The sequence below is a fragment of the Gopherus evgoodei genome, chromosome 7, assembly GCF_007399415.2.
Source record: "Gopherus evgoodei ecotype Sinaloan lineage chromosome 7, rGopEvg1_v1.p, whole genome shotgun sequence".
Classification (NCBI taxonomy): domain Eukaryota; kingdom Metazoa; phylum Chordata; order Testudines; family Testudinidae; genus Gopherus; species Gopherus evgoodei.
Window position 1 is genome coordinate 96,709,801 of NC_044328.1, and position 19,497 is coordinate 96,729,297.

Here is a 19,497-nt window from a genome sequence, read left to right on the forward strand (position 1 = left end):
TTCACCTTTCAAAGATTTTTCCAATATTTTGGCTCTCTCTCTGTTAAATAAATATAACTACAAACTCTAGACTTGGCTTTTCCTATTGTGCTTAACAAATACAATTACTTTTAAACTGGTTTGGGGAGGGTAAGGAAGCAATTACACATTTAAAACTTATCACAGAAACACAAAGTATACACTTTAAAATGTACATAGATACTAGTATATACATGTGTCCATTTGATTATCTACAACTCAGTTTTCTGCATACTTTGCAAATTGTATGGTCCTCTGGAATTGTGAATGGTCCACATGCAGAAAGCTATCACACAGGGAGTGGCTTGCAGGAATAAGTATGGATGGGTGAGGTCTGTTTCTGACTGTTATCAGGTTAGCACTATAGGGACACTATATATATAACTGGAATTTCCAGATTAAAAACTTGTATTTGATTTAATTTTATGGGGGGGAGGGGGGGGCAGAAGAGAACTAACACATTCTCAAAAGGGTTTATAGCTAAGAAAATAAGGTCTTTTCACCATAACTCCAGACTTTGGTTTGGCTTTATTTTTATTGTATTTTTTTGCCTAAGAATAAATTAATTGCTAGCCTTCATCTCTGTTATAAACTTAGTTTATATTGGAGGTATAAAACTTGTGAATTTTCAATGAAATGTAGTTGAAACTTGGCAAGTCTGGAATGATGTCCTTCAAATTGACACTTGTCCTTCAAAAGCACTTGCTTTTTACTAGCACAATTTTAAATCAATGTTGAATTCTTAAGGTATTAATTGTACCATCCTTACATTAAACTCATAGAATTACTTTACTATTCATTGTGAAATTCATCCCAACCATTTGTAAAAGTAAAATCTCTAACTGATAAGTAATACTATTTTTTCCATCTTTGAATTCTCGTACATTAATTGATAATAATGACTACACAGTTCTGAGTTGGGCAGTTATGCCCTACCTTCAAATATCCATAATGGAACTGCTCGGAACAGATAGACCATGCAGAGCTTGAGGGATATAGCAAACATCCTGTAGATGCTACATTAAGACTACTAAAGGCATTCATACTGAAATCAACACAGTATATTATTGTGTAAACAAAATGTGCAGAAATATCCAAGAATGACAGGGTGAGCTAGTCTACTGAGTTTACAATTTTGTACGCATATCATGACATATTTTAAGCCACTTTTCACTGTATATTACAATTTGTCTTTTTTTTTTTTTTTAAGTCCTCACGGGTGCTTTTGAAAGTTTTACCCATATGCTTGTAAGGCTGTAGCAATAAATGTGGAGGTTTGGAACTTAAGATATTACCTTTGTTTGGTCTCCTGGGTCTCCATGTGCTTGGTTTTCCGATTGTGTTCTTGTTTTTTCCCAACTCATTTTGTTCCCACTGACATGGCTGAATAGAAAAAAGAAAAACTACAGTATTTAGTGCAAAATGTAAGATGCATCTTAATAGCTTTATTAATAGTCAATGAGAATTTTTATCAGTGAGTGCTCTAATTTTAAAAGACACCATATAAATTAGAAATGCCAATATACAGGATTGTCTAGAAAGCAGCGTAACATCCCCATAATTGTCAATTAAATGTTGCTAATATTTGGATTGTAATTTTAAAAAACTATTAAGGTTTCCTTTATAATTATAAGGACTAAGTATTATCTCCACCATCCTTTACCTGCTCTTAAAAAACCTCCAATGACAGAGGTCCCACAATTTTCCTACGCAATTTATTCCAGTGCTTAACCAACCACCCTGATAGGTAGGAAGTTTTTCTTAAATGTCCAACCTAAACTGCTCTTGATGCAATTTAAACCCATTTCTTCTTGTCCTAGCCTCAGAGGTTAATAAGAACAATTTTTTACCCATCTCCTTGTAACAACCTTTTATGCACTTGAAAACTTACGTTCCATCCCCTTAGTCTCTTCTCCAGACTAAACATCCAATTTTTTCAATCTTCCCTCATAGGTCACATTTTTTTAAACCTTTAATCATTTTTGTTGCTCTCCTCTAGACTTTCTCCAGTTTGTCCACATCCTTTCTGAAATGTGGTGTCCAGAACTGGACACAATACTCCAGTTGAGGCCATATCAGCATGTCTTGCTTACAGCACTCCAGCTATTAGATCCCAGAATATTTGCGCCCCCCACCCCCACCCCAACTGTATTATACTGTTGAATCGTATTTATCCTGTGATCCACTATGACCTCAGATCCCTTTCCGCAGTACTCCTTCCTAGACAGTCATTTCCCATTTTGTACGTGTGCAACTGATTGTTCCTTTTTAAGTGGAGTACTTTGCATTTGTCCTTAGTGAATGTCATCCTACTCACTTCAGACCATTTCTCCAGTTTGTCCAGATAATTTTGAATTTTAATCCTACCTTCCAAAGCACTTGCAACCCCTTCCAGGTTGGTATAGTCCACAGACTTTATAAACGTGTATTCTCCATGCCATTAGCTAAATCATTGATAAAGATATTGAACAGAACTGGACCCAGGACCGATCCCTGCAGGACCCTACTCATTATGCCCTCCCAGCTTGACTGTGAACTGCTGAGAACTACTCTCAGGGAATGGTTTCCAACCAGTTATGCACTACCTTACAGTAGCTCCATCTAGGACCTAGGCTGTATTTCTCTACCTGGTTTATGAGAGAGTCATGCAAAACAGTATCAAAAGCCTTACTAAAAATATACCACATCTACTGCTTCCCCCCTCTCCACAAGGCTTGTTACGCTGTCAAAGAAAGCTATAGGTTGATTTGACATACTTTTTTCTTGACAAATCCATGCTGTTACTTATCAACTTATCTTCTATTAGTGTAGAAAAACATCTTGAATGAAGTTTGAATGTCTGTCAATTTACCAACTAGTTTCCCACTTAAGAAACTGTCACTAAACATAGTGATACAAGTGATATTGTCTGGATGCCAATTTCTAAATTCATTTATAATGTACTGCATAAAACAAATTACATTATTGTGAAAAACTAAAAAAAATTTCTAGTGTACATATCTTATTAACATAGATGTACCAATTTTATAAGTTGAAAATTTTAATTGTGGATAAGTAATTGTACATAGTTCATTAAGCAAAGCAAGCATAATGTGGTCCACAGATCCCCAGTGTGTACCAATTACATCACAAAAAATAAAATTTAGGGTTATTGCCATTAATTGCAGACATGCTCAGAATGTACTGCCATAAAGAGATGCATTCACAACTGCGTACTAAGCACCACAGATTTGAATGTCTAAAGGCATCTTTAGACTAAGTAGTGTTATGTGCCGTGGTGCATGCAACCAGGTCTTCATCTATTTAAGGTTACATGCAGACAGTACTCACAGTACAATGAGATAGTACAGGGCAAGAGGCAGAGAGGGACAGCTCAGTGGTTTGAGCATCGGCCTGCTAAACCCAGGGTTGTGAGTTCAATACTTATGGGGACCATTTACGGATCTCAGGCAAAAATCTGTCTGGAGATTGGTCCTGCTTTGAGCAGGGGCTTGGACTAGATGACCTCCTGAGGTCCCTTTCAACCCTGACATTCTATGAAATCTCCTGTTGGAAATCAGTAACAACAAAGACTCCACAACTGTCTTACCAAAATGGACATATGACCTAGTACAAGGGTTCTCAACCTTTTTCTTTCTGAGGCCCCCCCAGCATGCTGTAAAACCTCCACAGCCCACCTGTGTCACAAGTGATGTTCTGCATATAAAAGCCAGGGCCAGCGTTAGGGGTAGCAAACAGGGCAATTGTTTGGGGCCCCATGAAACTACATTGCTCAGGCTTTAGCCAGGGATCAGAGCCTTGGGCTTCAGCCCTATGCAGTGGGGATTCAACTTTCTGCCCTGGGCCCCAGTGCGTCTGATGCTGGCACTGCTTGACGGACCCCCTGAAACCTGCTCGTGGCTCCCTGGTTGAGAACCAATGATCTAGTATAAACCTGAACATATGAATTAATCTGAATTACCTTTTCACTCCAAGCAAGGGGTAAGGCACAATGGTAAGGCAGAACAATGAAGTTTTCAGCGCTACTCTCTGTGCTGTATCTGTTCTGTGGATGAGGGCCATCAGTCACTTTCTACAATTGTTAATCCTTGCATAAACTCAAAACTTCACTGCACGACTATATTTCCCCAAAGTTATAAAAGTGCAAAAACTGTAAGTTGAGCAGGGTTTTATATTTTATCTATTAGAACTCTGATATATAATGCTTTGGGGTGTTTTCCACTGTGGAGTAGAAGAGAGGAGGTTCTCATTTATCAGGATCTCACAATGCATCATTTTTCTTCTTAGGGAACAATGAAAAAGTGTGGGGTAAAAAAACCTGCCAGTAGTGGGGGTCTTTTGTTTTTTAGAAAAATAGCTAGAGTACACAGATATATTGGCAGCCACAGTGACCCAACAAAGTACTACTTTTCTGTCAGTAACCTTCAAGCCTTCCCTGTACTCACAGGATACTGAAAAAAGTTCTGCTCATGAGTAAGTATTTCAAAATATGTAAAGTGTTACTGAAATGATCTCATCCATTACTTACTTCACAGCACCTCCATTGCCTTCATCATTGTCAGAGGAAGATGATGTAGATGATGCAGGAAAATAGGTTGAATCCACATGATTGGGGCTCCCACTCTGAGCTGGGTTTATTGGAGAGGATCGTTCATACAATGGAGTATGTTTTCCTTCATGAGGAATGTTACTGTAGTTGTTCTGCTCAGAAAGACTTTTCCCACTTCCTTCCAAGGTGATGGCTGGCTCCGCGAGATTATATGGATATGGACCCGGACCTTGGGCTCCACCCTGACTGGACATCTGTGGGGCCTAATACAATTTATTTTTTTAAACAAAGGTAACAACAAAAAGATTGATGTTATAATATGAATTCTGTTATTTAAATACTTTTTTTTTTTTTAAAACGTCTTGAGTTCAGCCTTCCAGACTGCTCACAAGAAATGCTTTCATTGGAGTCTACCAAGTCACTGCAATTACAAGATGAGTTTTATCAATCAACTCTGATTGTGAAAAGCAGGCTAGGTTTTTATCTCCTTATCTAGATTTTCATGAGTCTAGGAGACCACATTTCTAATAGTTATTAAGTCAAGAAAAGCAAAAGAAAATACTTGCCACAGGTTTTGCTTGTAGAGAGGTCTGTGGAATGTTGAGCATCTGAGAAGGAACATATGGTGGCACTATCCCAGGCATCCCAAACTGATTTGGTCTGGCTGTTTAAGTAGCAAATGGGGAAAAAGGAGTGGAAATAAAAATGGGAAAAAACACAATAGTACTCATTTTATATACGCATCCCCATACATGCAGTCTGGTCAAAGCGCAGTTGTCCAATGCGTTTTAAGTAACGAATCTATATGTTTAAAAAAAAAAAAAATCAAACCTCACTGAGTTTTACGCTTGACCTTGTTATTTTATTTATTTATATATTTTGCCCTTACAGTTTATTTGTTCTCGTTTTAGTCCCGAGTGTCTATTTTTACCATTCTAAGCTCATTTCTGCTTTTTTATTATATAATTCTCTCTCCAACTCTGTAGTTTGTCAAGTCAATTTTAACTTGTTTTGGTTTCTCTCTATTTTGATTCCATTTCTCTGTCATCATTCTGCCTACTTTTATTCTCCAAATCCCATCACATCTAGAACTCAATCCACACAACCCTTCAGTGAAAGTGGCTTGACATTCTCAACATACTGCATTTCCACTAGAATACAGTAGAAGTAGTGGAACTTGAAGTTTTAAGTTTCTAGACACTAACTATAAGAATATTGGCTGCACAACAAGCATTCAAAAGAGAAAAAAACACTGTCAGCCAGCAGCAGCATGCTGTCTTTGTTAAGAAGAAATAATCTTATTTACATCTTCCTCAGAAAGATGCAAGGTAGTTAGCATACTGTAATAGAAAAACTATCTGGAGATCACCTGCTTCCTCTCCTTAGAGCTTCCCTTGCACTCACTACTTTCTCTCCATACCAACCTGGGCTTGCAACCAACCCAATGTGGATTGGTTAATTAGGGTTAGCAGAACAGGAAAATCAGTGACAATAACTGTAATTGCGAGCTGAGATGGAATCAACTGACAGACTGAAAAACACTCAGCTATTTTAACCCTAATGCAGGTCTTGGGGGACTTAAAACAGGCTCTGTTTCAGATGAGTTACTGTTCAGGAGCCCAAGAATGGCGAGAAGTCCAAAAGTAGTGGCAACCCAGAGGGCAGGATGGAGACCACAGTGCCAGGGTGTTAACTGCACAAGGAAAAAGGAATGAAGGTAGATAAATGGGGACAGAGCCAAGTCAGGGTTGCAAGGAAGAGTTGTAGTAGCATGTGATTGCCAACGCCATTCAGCCTGCAGCACCAACAGATAAAAAATGCACAACATATCTGAGCTCAAGTAAACTTCTGAGTACCTGACTCTGCAACCTTAACATACTTTTAATCTAGCCCTTCATTTATAACAAAGGATATACAGTAAGATGGGAGGAAACTGTTTTCCAAGTTACAACAATAGTTTGGTCACATTTAGCATTTGCATATTCAAGCTTTGGTGGTAACAGTTAACTTAAACTATGAACTACCATGTCTGTGAAACATGTAATTTCAGTGTTTTTATTTCCTCATGCATACAATGGAGGAATCGCTCTCAGAAAAAACTTGGGAGAAGCAAGAACTCTGTTTTGTGAAAAAAGTATAGTACACCTATTTTCCTGCTGAAGTTGCTGACCAGTTTTCACTTGTTAATTGTTTCAGTATCCAGATTCCCAACACAGAAATGAATTAGGCACTGTTTAGGATGAAAGACGATTGATGTTGTTGATGTAAAGGAAACTCAATTTGGGGAATGAGCTCAACCTATCTGTTTACCCTATTTTAAAAGAAATGAAACCACTGCAGTGAATACTGGATTTTTAAAGGTAATCTGATAAAAAAAATAGAGGTAATGAATATAAAGATAACCTCCTCAACATCGCTATATTTTATTTAGGATTATCTCCGTCAGTTTTCTTATAAACAGACTTTTGTTACTTACCTAGGTAATGTGGTGGATGAAATGGCATAGGTTTATTAGTTGCTGAATAATATGCAACTGCTCTCTTAAATCGAGTAACTTTGTCTTCTGTTCTAGACTAAAATAAAAAGTAAAACAGGCTTTGTAAACAAATATACCCATGTGACCTATACATCATGGTATAATATTGTAACATGCTTATCTATGCTACATCATACAAAAATAAATTTAATATCTATGGATCAACAAACTAACATCTTACTATGGCACACTGGTATAGAGAATTTTTTTTAATAATCATCATGGTGATTGACTGGATATAAAATCCACTTTTATTAACAATCACCATAGGAACAAAGCATATTTCAAGCTTAGAAAAGCAAACTTTATAAGAGTGGGCTCATAATGACAATGAACATAAGTAAAGCTAAATGGCAAGGTGGAAAAAATATACTGTCATTTCAGTAATCATGTACCCAACTGTTAAGTGCAGACAAGGAAAGTTTATTTCTTTTCAAAACTGCTGAATACTAAGTTTTGACAATCAAGACATTATATATATACACACAAGAAATATAAACTTTATTTGTTCTCAGCAAAGATCCACAGCACAATTTTAGCTGAACCAAACCCATGTATTTTTGTGTCAGCCCTACTTTACCTGTGAATGTTGAAAAACATCTTTTGCTATGGCATCCAAATCAGTGGTGTCCTGAATATTGCGGACGTAGTCAGCTACAGCCTTGATCACTACATCACAAGGTGGTAAAACTAACTGGTGTGCACGTACCTATGAAAACACATACTTGTTAACATCCAATAGACTTAAGTAACTCCAAAAAAGCTCCAAGACATTTCAGCTCTGTAGTTGAGGACTAGTTTGACGGTCCATTATAAATATATAAAACACAAATTCCTAGCTACAGGGCAGATTCAGAGTGTGTGGATTTCTGGTATTTTGACTTTTCTGCAGACTTTTTTTCCCCTTTGTGTTGTAAGGATAACCTTCCAAATTTGAAGTGATACAATAATACTTCTAGGGGGATATTAATTGTCCCATACAATTGCATTAAATATTAGCTCTAAAACAAATGACAAACATGTAAAATGTCAACAATTGCTAATTATTTTACTGCTTAACATTTTAGAGCAAATGCCCAGCTAGTGTGCTTTATGCATTATAGTTACATTTATTTGAAAGATCTCTCAAAGGAACGTGATTTCAAGTCTTTAAAAATGCTAATTTAATTTTGACAAGGTTTGGTACTCAATTTAGGAGTCTAAGAGGGACAAGCAAGAAAAAGCCAGGAGGGGTAGAAAGATCTCCTTGGGTACAGGAACTGAAACACAGAAAGAGAAAAAAGAGATCTCAGGAGTGTGTATTTCTTGTTAAGACAAGACTGAAATAAATCCGTATTTTATTTCAAGCCGCTCTAAAAAATTTTAATATTTTGCAGGGTTTTTAAAATAAGTTTGCAGAGAGTTTTCCCTGAAATCTTCAAAACATTTAATCAAATCTGTAGAGAAGAAAAGTCCACAGAATTTGATAAAATTCCCCACAGATTTCAAGTGGTCTTGCTGATTGCCTAAAATGTATGGTAAACAGAAATATGACCATTCACTTCTAATTTCTGAAGACTGAATAGATTCTACTTTTTTTTTCTTTTCTTTTCTTTTTTTTTTTTTTAATATTTTTGTTCCCACTGTGTACACCACAGTGAGCCTCCAGTGGTGGCTGGGATCCTGTAAGTGCTGTAAGTATAAATAATCCAAAAAAACGCAATCACCAAAAGTTTAGACTTAGTACACAAATGACTGGATGGGATAAAGGACATTCAATATTCCTAAAGGCAATGGGAATTTTATTTCTTAGTTACAAGGAGTAAAAATTCATGTTACCAGTTCTTAAAAATACAGGTGTGAAGCAAGATATAGCTATTAGTATGATGACTAATTCAGAATTCAAAAAACAAGTTGAAACACTAAATAATAAATTGTGAGCCACCCATTTACCAACTGGTTGATGCACCTAAGATTGTTCTAAAGAATTCGTCAGGCAATGCTAAGGCCTTGATCCTGTAAAGATTTTGCTCATGTGCTTGACTTCTGGAATGTGTGCGAGGTTCTGTAAGTGTGTAGGGGGGCCTAAGTGATTTATCAGCCCAATATATTTCAGCAGTCAGTTTCTCTCCTAGAAACTACATATTTACCTTAAAAAAAAGAAATCTAAAAAACCCCCACTATTTCTGACAGTAGACATAGAGAAATTTGTAAAAGCAGCCACACTCTTATAATCCTTAATATCAAAAGTCCTGTATTGCAATATACCTGGACTATACCCTTCACATGCAACTTGGTATCACAAACTGGATTCCAGGTGATGGTAAAGACAAAGGATTTTTAATCAAGTTATGTTGTACATAAAAGTGAGTAAAGAGATGTGTTTGGCTGTCTAAAATTCTCTCTCTCAAGTGCGCGCACATGCAGTCTGAAGGACAGCACAGGATCTAGTCCAAGAGGTGAGTATAGCTGAACCACTCGGCAACAGCAATCACAATGTACTTCAGCGTAACATCTTTTAGGATGGAAATACCAAAGAAACCCACCATAGTAGCATTTAACTTCAAAAAGGGGAACACAAAAATGAAGCTAGTTAAACAAAAATGAAAAGGAACAGTCACAAAAGTGACATGCCTGCAAGCTGCCAGGAAACTATTTAAAAACACCACAATAGGGGTGTATACCCCAAACAAAAAAAACCACAGGAAGATAACCAATTTTTTAAAAGGGCTCTAGAGGCGATCCTGGCAATTATAGGACTAACTTCAGTACCAGAAAAATTGGTTGAAACTAGAGTAAAGAACAGAATTATCACATATACAGATGAACATATGTTAGGGAAGAGTCAACACAGCGTTTGTAAAGAGAAATCATGCCTCACAAATTATTACTATTCTTTGAGGGTGCCAACAAATATACGGACATGGGTGATCCAATGGATATATGTACTAGAACTTTCAGAAAGCCTTCAACAGGGTCCCTTATCAAAGGCTCTTAAGCAAAGTAAGGAGTTATGCGATAAAAGGGAAGGTCCTCTCATGGATCAGCAACTAGTTAAAAGATAGGAAACAAAGGGTAGGAATAAACTGTTGTTTATCACAATGCAAAGTGATAAAAAGCAGGGTCCACCAAGCATCTGTACAGGGCCCAGTGCTGTTCAACTTGTTCATAAATTGTCTGGAAAAGGCGGTTTACAGAGAAGTGATAAAGTTAGCAGACGAGATTAAATTATACAAGATAGTTAAGCCCAAAGCTGACTGGGAAGAGTTACAAAGGGATTGCAGAAAACTGAGCGACTGAGCAACAAAATGGCAGATGAAATTCAATGTTGATAAGTGCAAAATACTGCACATTGGAAAGCATAATCTCAACTATGCACGCAAAATGATGGGTCTAAATTAGCTGTTGCCACTCAGAAAGAGATCCTGGAGTCATTGTGGATAGTTCTCTGAAAACATCTGCTCACTGTGCAGCAGCAGTCAAAAAAACGAACAGAATATTAGGAAACATTAGGTAAGGGATAGACAAGAAGACAGAAAATATAGTGCCACTATATAAATCCACAGTATGCCCACACCTTGAATACTGTGTACAGTTATGATTGCTCTATCTCAGAAAAGATACAGACATTTCCCTGGGTATGCAAGATGCAACTTACGCAAATTCGCACTTATGGAAAAAGTTCCATAAGCCAGAAATAGGATTTTCGAGTTGCCGAAATATTTGCGTAACATACAGGTATACGTTTCTGACATGCAAAATTCGAGTTATGCAAGGCTTTCTGGAATGGAACAACTGTTTAAGTTGGGGGGGGCACCTGTATTAGAATTAGAACAAAGAATGGTAACAAAAATCATTAGGAATATGGAACAGCTTCCATATGAGGAGAAAATAAAAAGACTGGGACTGTTCATCTTAGAAAAGAGAAGATTATGGTGGGGGTAGGATATGATAGAAGTCTCTAAAATCATTAATAGTTTGGAGAAAGCAAATATGGAAGTGTTATTTACCCCTTCACACAATACACGAACCAAGGGTCACCCAATTAAACGAACAGGCTGCAAGTTTAAAACAAACAGAAGGAAGTACTTCACACAATGCACAGTGTTAACTCATTGCCAGGGATGTTGTGTAGGCCCAAAGTATAATAGGGTGTTTTAAAGAACTGGATAAGTTCATGGAGCATAGAATATCAGAGTTGAAAGGGACCTCAGGAGGTCATCCAGTACAACCCCCTGCTCAAAGCAGGACCAATCCCCAGATGGATTTTTGCCCCAATCCCTAAATGGCCCCCTCAAGGACTGAACTCACAACCCTGGTTTTAGCAGGCCAATACTTAAACCACTGAGCTATCCCTCACCCCATCAAGGGATATTAGCCAAGATGGTCAGGAACATGACTCCATGCTCTCGACACCTCTAAACCTCTGGTTGTCAGAAGCTCGGACTGAATGACAGGGGATGGATCACTCTGCAATTGCCTTGTTCATTCTCTAATATATCTGGCACTGGCAACTGTTGCAAGACAGGATACTGGGCGAGATGGACCATTCTTCAGACCCAATATGGCTAGTCTTATGTTCTTATAATATACTCTCACACATACGTGTAGGAACCTGACATTGTTCATAGATTCATAGACTTTAAGGCCAGAAGGAACCACCATGTTCATCTCGTCTGACCTCCTGCACATTACAGGCCACAGAACCTCACCCATCCACTCCTGTAAGAGAGCCTTAACTGCTGGCTGAGTTACTAAAGTCCTCAAATCACGGTTTAAAGACTTCAAGTTACAGAGAATTAACCATCTACAATAGTTGCAACTTGCAAGTGACCCGTGCCCTGTGCTGCAGAGGAAGGCAAAAATCTCTCAGGGTCTCTGGCAAAATTCCCTCCCTACCCCAAATATGGCAATCATTAAGACCCTGAGCATGTGGGCAAAACCCACGTTGCTGAACCACGCTAGACTAATAAATCACTTTGGCTCCAATTTTGCAAGGATTTACAGAATCATAGAATTTAGAGGCTTAAAGTTAAAAACTGCATAGAGAGGAAGGTGCTTTGAATTACCAATTGCCACTATCTCATTTGCAAACTGGTGTGGTTTCTTTCTACTCCATTTAGACAGCTCAATGCAAACACAACTGGCTGCTCTTCCTGCACATTTAGTTGTCCCAATGTATTCTGAAGAACATGGTTGGGCACTTGACCAAACAATTCAGAACTGGAGAATATGTGATCTGTTTTGTAACTGTTTGAATGCCTCCCTATGTCTTTGATCCTAATGCCTGGGAATGTTATTTTCAACCCTTCCTTTGAAAAAAAAAAAAATGTGCACGACTCCCATATTCTCTAGCTTTTTGATTAGGTAAGGGACTTTTGCTCAACAGATGGTCCCTCTCTCTGAAGTTTGCTACTTGGGTCATAAGGATCATAGATTTGTCTCTGGCCCATGCTGATGGAAGCTGTTCATGGAACTTGCAAAATAGAGACTGCTCCAAGCCTTCTCATCGAAAGAAAAGACTCCCCGCTGACTTCAACAGGTACTGAATCAGGCCCTCAGGGCATACAGAAATCCAGTTCCATGAGAAAAGACGGTTACTCACCTTTGTAACTGTTGTTCTTCGAGATGTGTTGCTCATATCCATTCCAGTTAGGTGTACGCGCCGCGCGTGCACATTCGTCGGAAAACTTTTACCCTAGCAACTCAGTGGGCCGGCAGGTCGCCCCCTAGAGTGGCGCCACCATGGCGCTCCATATATACTCCTGCCGGCCCACCCGCTCCTCAGTTCCTTCTTGCCGGCTACTCCGACAGTGGGGAAGGAGGGCGGGTGCGGAATGGATATGAGCAACACATCTCGAAGAACAACAGTTACAAAGGTGAGTAACCGTCTTTTCTTCTTCGAGTGATTGCTCATATCCATTCCAGTTAGGTGAATCCCAAGCCTTACAAAGGCGGTGGGGTCGGAGTGAAATGTGGCAGAATAAAACTGCCGAGCCAGAGGCTACAGCCTCTCTTGACTGTTGAACCAGGGCATACTGCGAAGCAAAGGTAAGGACCGAGGACCAATGGAGCTTCGCGACAGGTCTCGTGGGTAGAAACACGAGCCAGCAAGGCGGCAGATGAAGCCTGAGCCCTGGTAGAATGCACGGTGATGTGGCTTGGGGAACTATGAGCCAAATCATAACAAGTGGGGATGTCCGCCATCACCCAAGATGAGATCCTCTGAGAGGAAAACAAGCAAGCCCTCCCTTTGGCCCGCTACCGGGGCAGAGCTGGGGCGCCTTAGGCAATGATTCTGTCAGCACAATATAATGCGAGCACTCCACAGATGTCCAAGGAGTGCAACGGTTATGCCCATTGCGTTGAGCTGTGGGTAACATGAAAGGCCAAAACACTTTAGGGAGGAAAGCCGGGTGCGGTCATAACTGCACCTTGTCTTTGTGGAACCTTCGTAAGAGCTCTGATCTCAGAGACCCGTCTGGCCAAGACTAGGTTGAGGTCCCAGGGCGGGGCTGGGCGGCGCACCCAAGGGTGCAAGCGCTCCAAGCCCTTGAGGGACCTCGAACCCATAGAGCGTGGGACACTGAACGTCCATCTTAGCCTGCTGGAAGGTAGGGATGGCTGCTGAGAGTATCCTCAGCGATGATACCGCCAGATCCTGCCGCTGAAGGCCAGAGGCAGGCCGAATAGAGGGGATCGAGACCTCAGCAGGAGCAAGATCGAGCGTACTGCAGCTGTAAAGGAAACGCTTCCACCTGGCCCGGTACGTTGACCAGGTGGAAGGCTGCCTGTCACCCCGACTCAGGTACGCAGGAGCCACCGTGAGGCGAAGAGGCTGCAGGTCCGAGTGACGAAGCCTGTCATTGCCCTGAGTGATGAGGTCTGGGCTGACAGGCCGAGCAACGTGGTATGTCAGTGCTGCCTGGACCACTCTGGAGTGATCATGATGATGCACGCTCTGCCCCTGCGGAGTTTGAGCAGGACGTAACGAACCAGTGGGAACAGTGGGAAGGCATAATGCAGTTGGCCGTTCCACGGCATCAGGAATGCGTCCAAGATCGATTCCGAGGAGAGACCTTGGAAGGAGCAGAACACCTGGCATTTCCTGCTCTCGCGATGAGCGAATAGGTCTGTGTGAGGAACCATCTCCACTTCCGGAAAGCGGGACGCCTCACATGGGGCAGAGTGATCACTCGTAAGACAGGAAAAACCTGCTGAGTCAAAGAGTTAAGACGTTCCGAACGCCTGGGAGAAAGGACGTCGCCAGCTCCATCGAGTGGGCCATGCAAAAGACCCGGAAATGGATGGCCTCCTGACAAAAAAGGGGGAAGGACTATGTCCCCCCTGAATACTTATGAAGCACCTGGCCATTGTATTGGCTGTAAACACCGAGATACAACGGCCTCGCAGCTGCCGCTGGAACCCCTGGCATGCCAGGCGGACTACTCTCATTTTTGGGGCATTAATGAGGAATGCCAGCTCCCTAGAAGACCGAAGGCCTTAAGCTCGGAGGTGACCATGAGCACTCGAGCAGAGAGATGATGCGTCCGCCGTCAGGGGCAGTGAGGGCTGGGGGGGATGAAACCGCATCCCTGTCCACACCAAGGAGGGAGTTAGCCACCACTCTAGGGAGCCTAAGGCGTTCGAGGGAACGGTGACTACCATGACCACTGGCTCCCTGTCCAAGCGGTACGCCGAGGTGGGCCGGACTTGGAGAGGACGGAGGCGGAGCTTGGCGTGTTTGGTTACAAACTTGCAGGCAATCATGGACCCAGGAGACTGAGACAAGAACGAGCTGAGGTCGTTGGGAAAGCCTTCAGACCTCAGATGATTGTTGCCATCGCCTAAAACCGCAGTTGTGATAAGCAGGCTCCGGCTAGGTAGGAGACCAAGATCGCCCCTAGGAAGCCCAACCTCTGCGTGGGAACCAGAGTGGATTGCTCTATAGTAATCATCAGGCCTTGAGCTGTGAATAAGACCGTGACGATGCCCACGGGCTGAGTGGTTTGTGTCTCAGAGTCTCCTCGGATAAGCGAATCGTCCCAATACGGAAAAACGCATATCCGACATAGCTACGGTAGGCGGCGACTATGGCCGTAAACCGGGAGTATTCACCGCTGGCTATAAAGCGGAGGCATCTCCCGTGCAGAGGGAAGATGGCATTGCGAAAGTACGCGTCCTTCCTATCCAGGGCGGCATAGTAGCCCCCAGGAGGCAAGGATGGAATAATGGTTCCCAGGGATACCATGCAGAACTTCAACCTTATCCCAAACCGGTTGAGTCCATGCAGGACCAGGGAGGTCTGAGACCTGTGTTCGAGTGGGGGACTAGGGCATAACGGGAGTAAAACCCCTAGCCCCTTTCGTCCGCTGAAGGGGGACAGGGCTGGAGCAATTTAAAGGTGGTACCTATGCTCCATCGTGCGCAGGACCCAGCGATCTGAAAGTAACTGGGGCCATGCCAGGAGAAAGCGGGATCAGGATCCCGTCCTGCGACTGGTACACCGCCCTCCGGCGAACCTTGGAAGGTCCGTCTTTTGTCCCAGTGGTAATTGCGAGGGACCTTGACTTTGGCTTTTTAGGGGGCCTGACGTTTGTCTGCGACCACCTTGGCCTTGCCGTTCTCCAGAGTTCTGCCTCTGGCTAGGCACAGAGTATGGCGGCTGGGGCCATAAAGGCCTGCGTTTGGTCGCTGGCGTATACGTGCTGAGACGCATTAGGACCCTAATGTCCAGCAGGCTTCGCAGTCTGGGGCTGTCTCTGCCGCGAAGATGCCTTTACCAACAAAGGGTAAATTCTTTCCCCCGTCCTCCAAGACGGCAGCGAACTCCAGGTGGGAGGTTCGAGGGAGAAACTCCTCCACCCAGGTGCTATAATTATCGCAGCTAAGCAAGGCTTGTTGCTTTGCTACCCAGAGGTGCAGGGCCGCTGCAGAGTACACCTTGCATTCGCCAAGGCTCTTTCTGCTTCGGGGCTGGCGCCCGCTGGCCATCATATCAGGATCGTGGTCCTGAGCATAAAATCTGCGCATATGGGATGACACGGATGCGTGTCCGGACGGCCATGGAGGTACGAAAGAAGGCACGGGCCGAGTCTCTGACTCACTCGGACCTTGCCCAACTCGGCACCGGGGACCGGCATCGGGAGGCGTATCGGTACCTGGAACGAGATCCAGACCCGCAACCAGAACGGTGTCGGGAGGTCGACCGAGATCTCGAGGCTCGGAGAAGAGCTACAGGAGTCAAGGTACCTGCCCCGGTGCCAGATGTCGGAACGGTGCCGATAGCGGGTCGGCGAACGGGATACCGACCGGTGCAGCGAGTGTGACCAGTACCGAGGAAAACAGCACCGGGACTGCCAGTGGTGTCCGGCGTGCCGACAGGACTTGGAGTGTCTGCGGGACCGTGATCATGAACGGTGCCGCTCTGCTGTACTGACAGGAGACAGTCCCTTGAAGAGACTGTATTACCCGTACCGGCGGTACCCGGGTCAGGCAGCACTGACTCTGTCATGGCACTGAGAGCCCTCGCCGTTGGTAACATCTCCGGCGTGCAGGGAACAGCAGGCTCAACCACAGAGCGTACTGGGGAGCTGTCAGGCACCGGATTCGACGGCCCTCGTGGGGCCGGGATCCACGGTACCGAGGTCATCAGAGCTTTGGTAGGTGCCGGTGCCGGGCGAACCGAGCTAGATAAGCTGTCTGGCTGCGGTGCCGTCAGCACTGAAGCAGCGGGAGTAATACGCTCAACCACGGCGCGTGCCGGGGAGCCGTCGGGCACCGGATTCGATAGCCCTTGTGGGACTGGAATCGACGGTGCCGATGTTGTCGGTGCCTCAGAGGCTTCGGTTGGCATGGAAGCAGCCGGAGCAGGAGCTCAACCACGGCGCGTGCCGGGGAGCCGTCAGGCACCGGATTCTACGGCCCTTGCAGGACCGGGATCGACGGTGCCGACGTCATCGGTGCCGCAGCAGGTGTCGGTGCCGGGCGATCCGACTTAGACCAGCCCTCTGGCCGCGGTGCCGTTGGCACGGAAGCAGCCGGAGCATTAGCTCGACCACGGCGCGTGCCGGGGAGCCATCAGGCACCGGGTACTACGGCCCTTGTGGGACCGGGATCGACGGTGCCGACGTCATCGGTGCCGCAGCAGGTGCCGGTGCCGGGCGATCCGACGTAGACGAGCTCTCTGGCTGCGGTGCCGTTGGCACGGAAGCAGCAGGAGCAATACGCTCAACCACGGCGCGTGCCGGGGAGCCGTCAGGCACCGGATTCTACGGCCCTTGTGGGACCGGGATCGACGCTGCCGACGCCATCGGTGCCGCAGCAGGTGTCGGTGCCGGGTGATCCGACGTAGACGAGGCCTCTGGCTGCGGTGCCGCTGGCACGGAGCAGCAGGAGCAATACGCTCAACCACGGCGCGTGCCGGGGAACCGTCAGGCACCGGATTCTACGGCCCTTGTGGGACCGGGATCGACGGTGCCGACGACATCGGTGCCGCAGCAGGTGTCGGTGCCGGGCGATCCGACGTAGACGAGCCCTCTGGCTGCGGTGCCGCTGGCACGGAAGCAGCAGGAGCAATACGCTCAACCACGGCGCGTGCCGGGGAGCCGTCAGGCACCGGATTCTACGGCCCTTGTGGGACCGGGATCAACGGTGACGACGTCATCGGTGCCGTAGCAGGTGTCGGCGCCGGGCGATCCGACTTAGACGAGCTCTCTGGCTGCGGTGCCGCTGGCACGGAAGCAGCAGGAGCAATACGCTCAACCACGGCGCGTGCCGGGGAGCCGTCAGGCACCGGATTCTACGGCCCTCGTGGGACCGGGATCGACGGTGCCGACGTCGTCGGTGCCGGGCGAGCCATCTTAGACGAGCTGTCTAGCTGTGGTGCAGCTGGCACAGAAGCAGCAGGAGCAGTAAGCTCTACCACGGCGCGAGCCGGGGAGCTGCCAGGCACCGGATTCCATGGTCCTGGGGGACTGGAATCGACGGAGCCGAAGTCATCGGTGCCTCTGCAGGTGACGGTGCCGGATAACGCAACTTAGGCGAGCTCTCTGGCTGCGATGCAGGTGGCACGGAAGCAGCGGGAGCAGGGGGCTCAACCACGGCGCGTGCCGGGGAGCCGCCAGGCACCAGCAGGAATCGTAGACTCTCTCGACCTCGGAAGAAGGGAGCGGTGCCGAGTCGACATCGGTGCCGGCGACGGTCGGTGCCGAAAGGCCTTGGTGGTACCGGCGGGGTCCGGTGCCGAGGAGGCGCTTCTGCCCGCCGCTTGAACATCGCTCGGCGCCCAAGGTGGAGGGGTAAGTGAAAGTCCCGCACCTTTTGTTCTCGGCTTAAAAGCCTTGCAAATGGGGCACTTATCTGTCAAGTGCGATTCCCTGAGGCACTTCAAACAGGAGTCATGTAGATCTCTCTTCGGCCGCGGCTTCTGGCAAGCCGGGCCCCTTTGAAAACCCGGTGAGCCATGCATGGCCCCGGCACTGGGCTCATGGAAGGGGCTATTTCCTGAACCCCGCTAACTAAACTAAGCATGTTAGCAAAGAAAACACGTATAACCATACAAATATATATATAAAAGGGTTATAACTGCATAATTATATACGAGAAAACGAGTAGCTAGGGAAGTGGAGGTCAGCTAAGCCGCGCTCCACTGTTCCAACGACCGACACGGGCGGTAAGAAGGAACTGAGGAGCGGGTGGGCCGGCAGGAGTATATATGGAGCGCCATGGTGGCGCCACTCTAGGGGGCGACCTGCCGGCCCACTGAGTTGCTAGGGTAAAAGTTTTCCGACAAATGTGCACGCGCGGCGCGTACACCTAACTGGAATGGATATGAGCAATCACTCGAAGAAGAACTTTGGTTCCAAGAGGTCTGAGAAGCCAAGAGTAGCTTCAGATTGTGCAGCAAAAGATCCTCTCTCTGAATGAAAAAACCAAAGAAGAGATGGTAATAACACCACCCTATGTAGCTCCTCTTCCACAATAACATGCACGATTTCAGCTTTACACTGTAGGGCTGGAGTTGGGGGTGGCCTCAAGCGGAAGAGGCGTGGCCTCAAGATTTAAAAGTCCTGGGGCACGAGCTGTGGCTGGGAGTCCCAGGGCCTTTAAATCACCCAGGGGGCTCCCAGCTGCAGAGGTGGCTCGTAGCCCCTGGGGTGAACTAAAGGGCCCGAGGCTCCAGCCACCATGGAGCTCCAGGCCCTTTAAAAGCCAACCCCAGCCCGGCTGCCAACGCTGTGGGCGGGATTTAAAGGTCCTCCGGGCTCCCCACCATGGTGGGATGCCTGATGGAGCCCTTTAAATCCCGCCCGCAGCCCTGGGGGCCGGGCCGGGACAGCACGGGGAGCCCAGAGGAGCCCTTTAAATGCCGCCCTGGCCCAGCCACCGGAGTTGCGGGCGGGATTTAAAGGGC

At 45.4% G+C, this 19,497-nt stretch overlaps 1 protein-coding gene across 1 annotated transcript in view; it reads right to left on the bottom strand.

Moving 5' to 3' along the window:
• The window catches only part of FAM120A (family with sequence similarity 120A), a 135,307-nt gene that overhangs the window by 83,268 nt on the left and 32,542 nt on the right, over nucleotides 1–19,497 (bottom strand). The window contains 5 exon segments of the mRNA XM_030571223.1: nucleotides 1,314–1,401; nucleotides 4,547–4,830; nucleotides 5,134–5,231; nucleotides 7,044–7,140; nucleotides 7,684–7,812. Coding sequence (XP_030427083.1) covers nucleotides 1,314–1,401; nucleotides 4,547–4,830; nucleotides 5,134–5,231; nucleotides 7,044–7,140; nucleotides 7,684–7,812 — 696 coding nt within the window.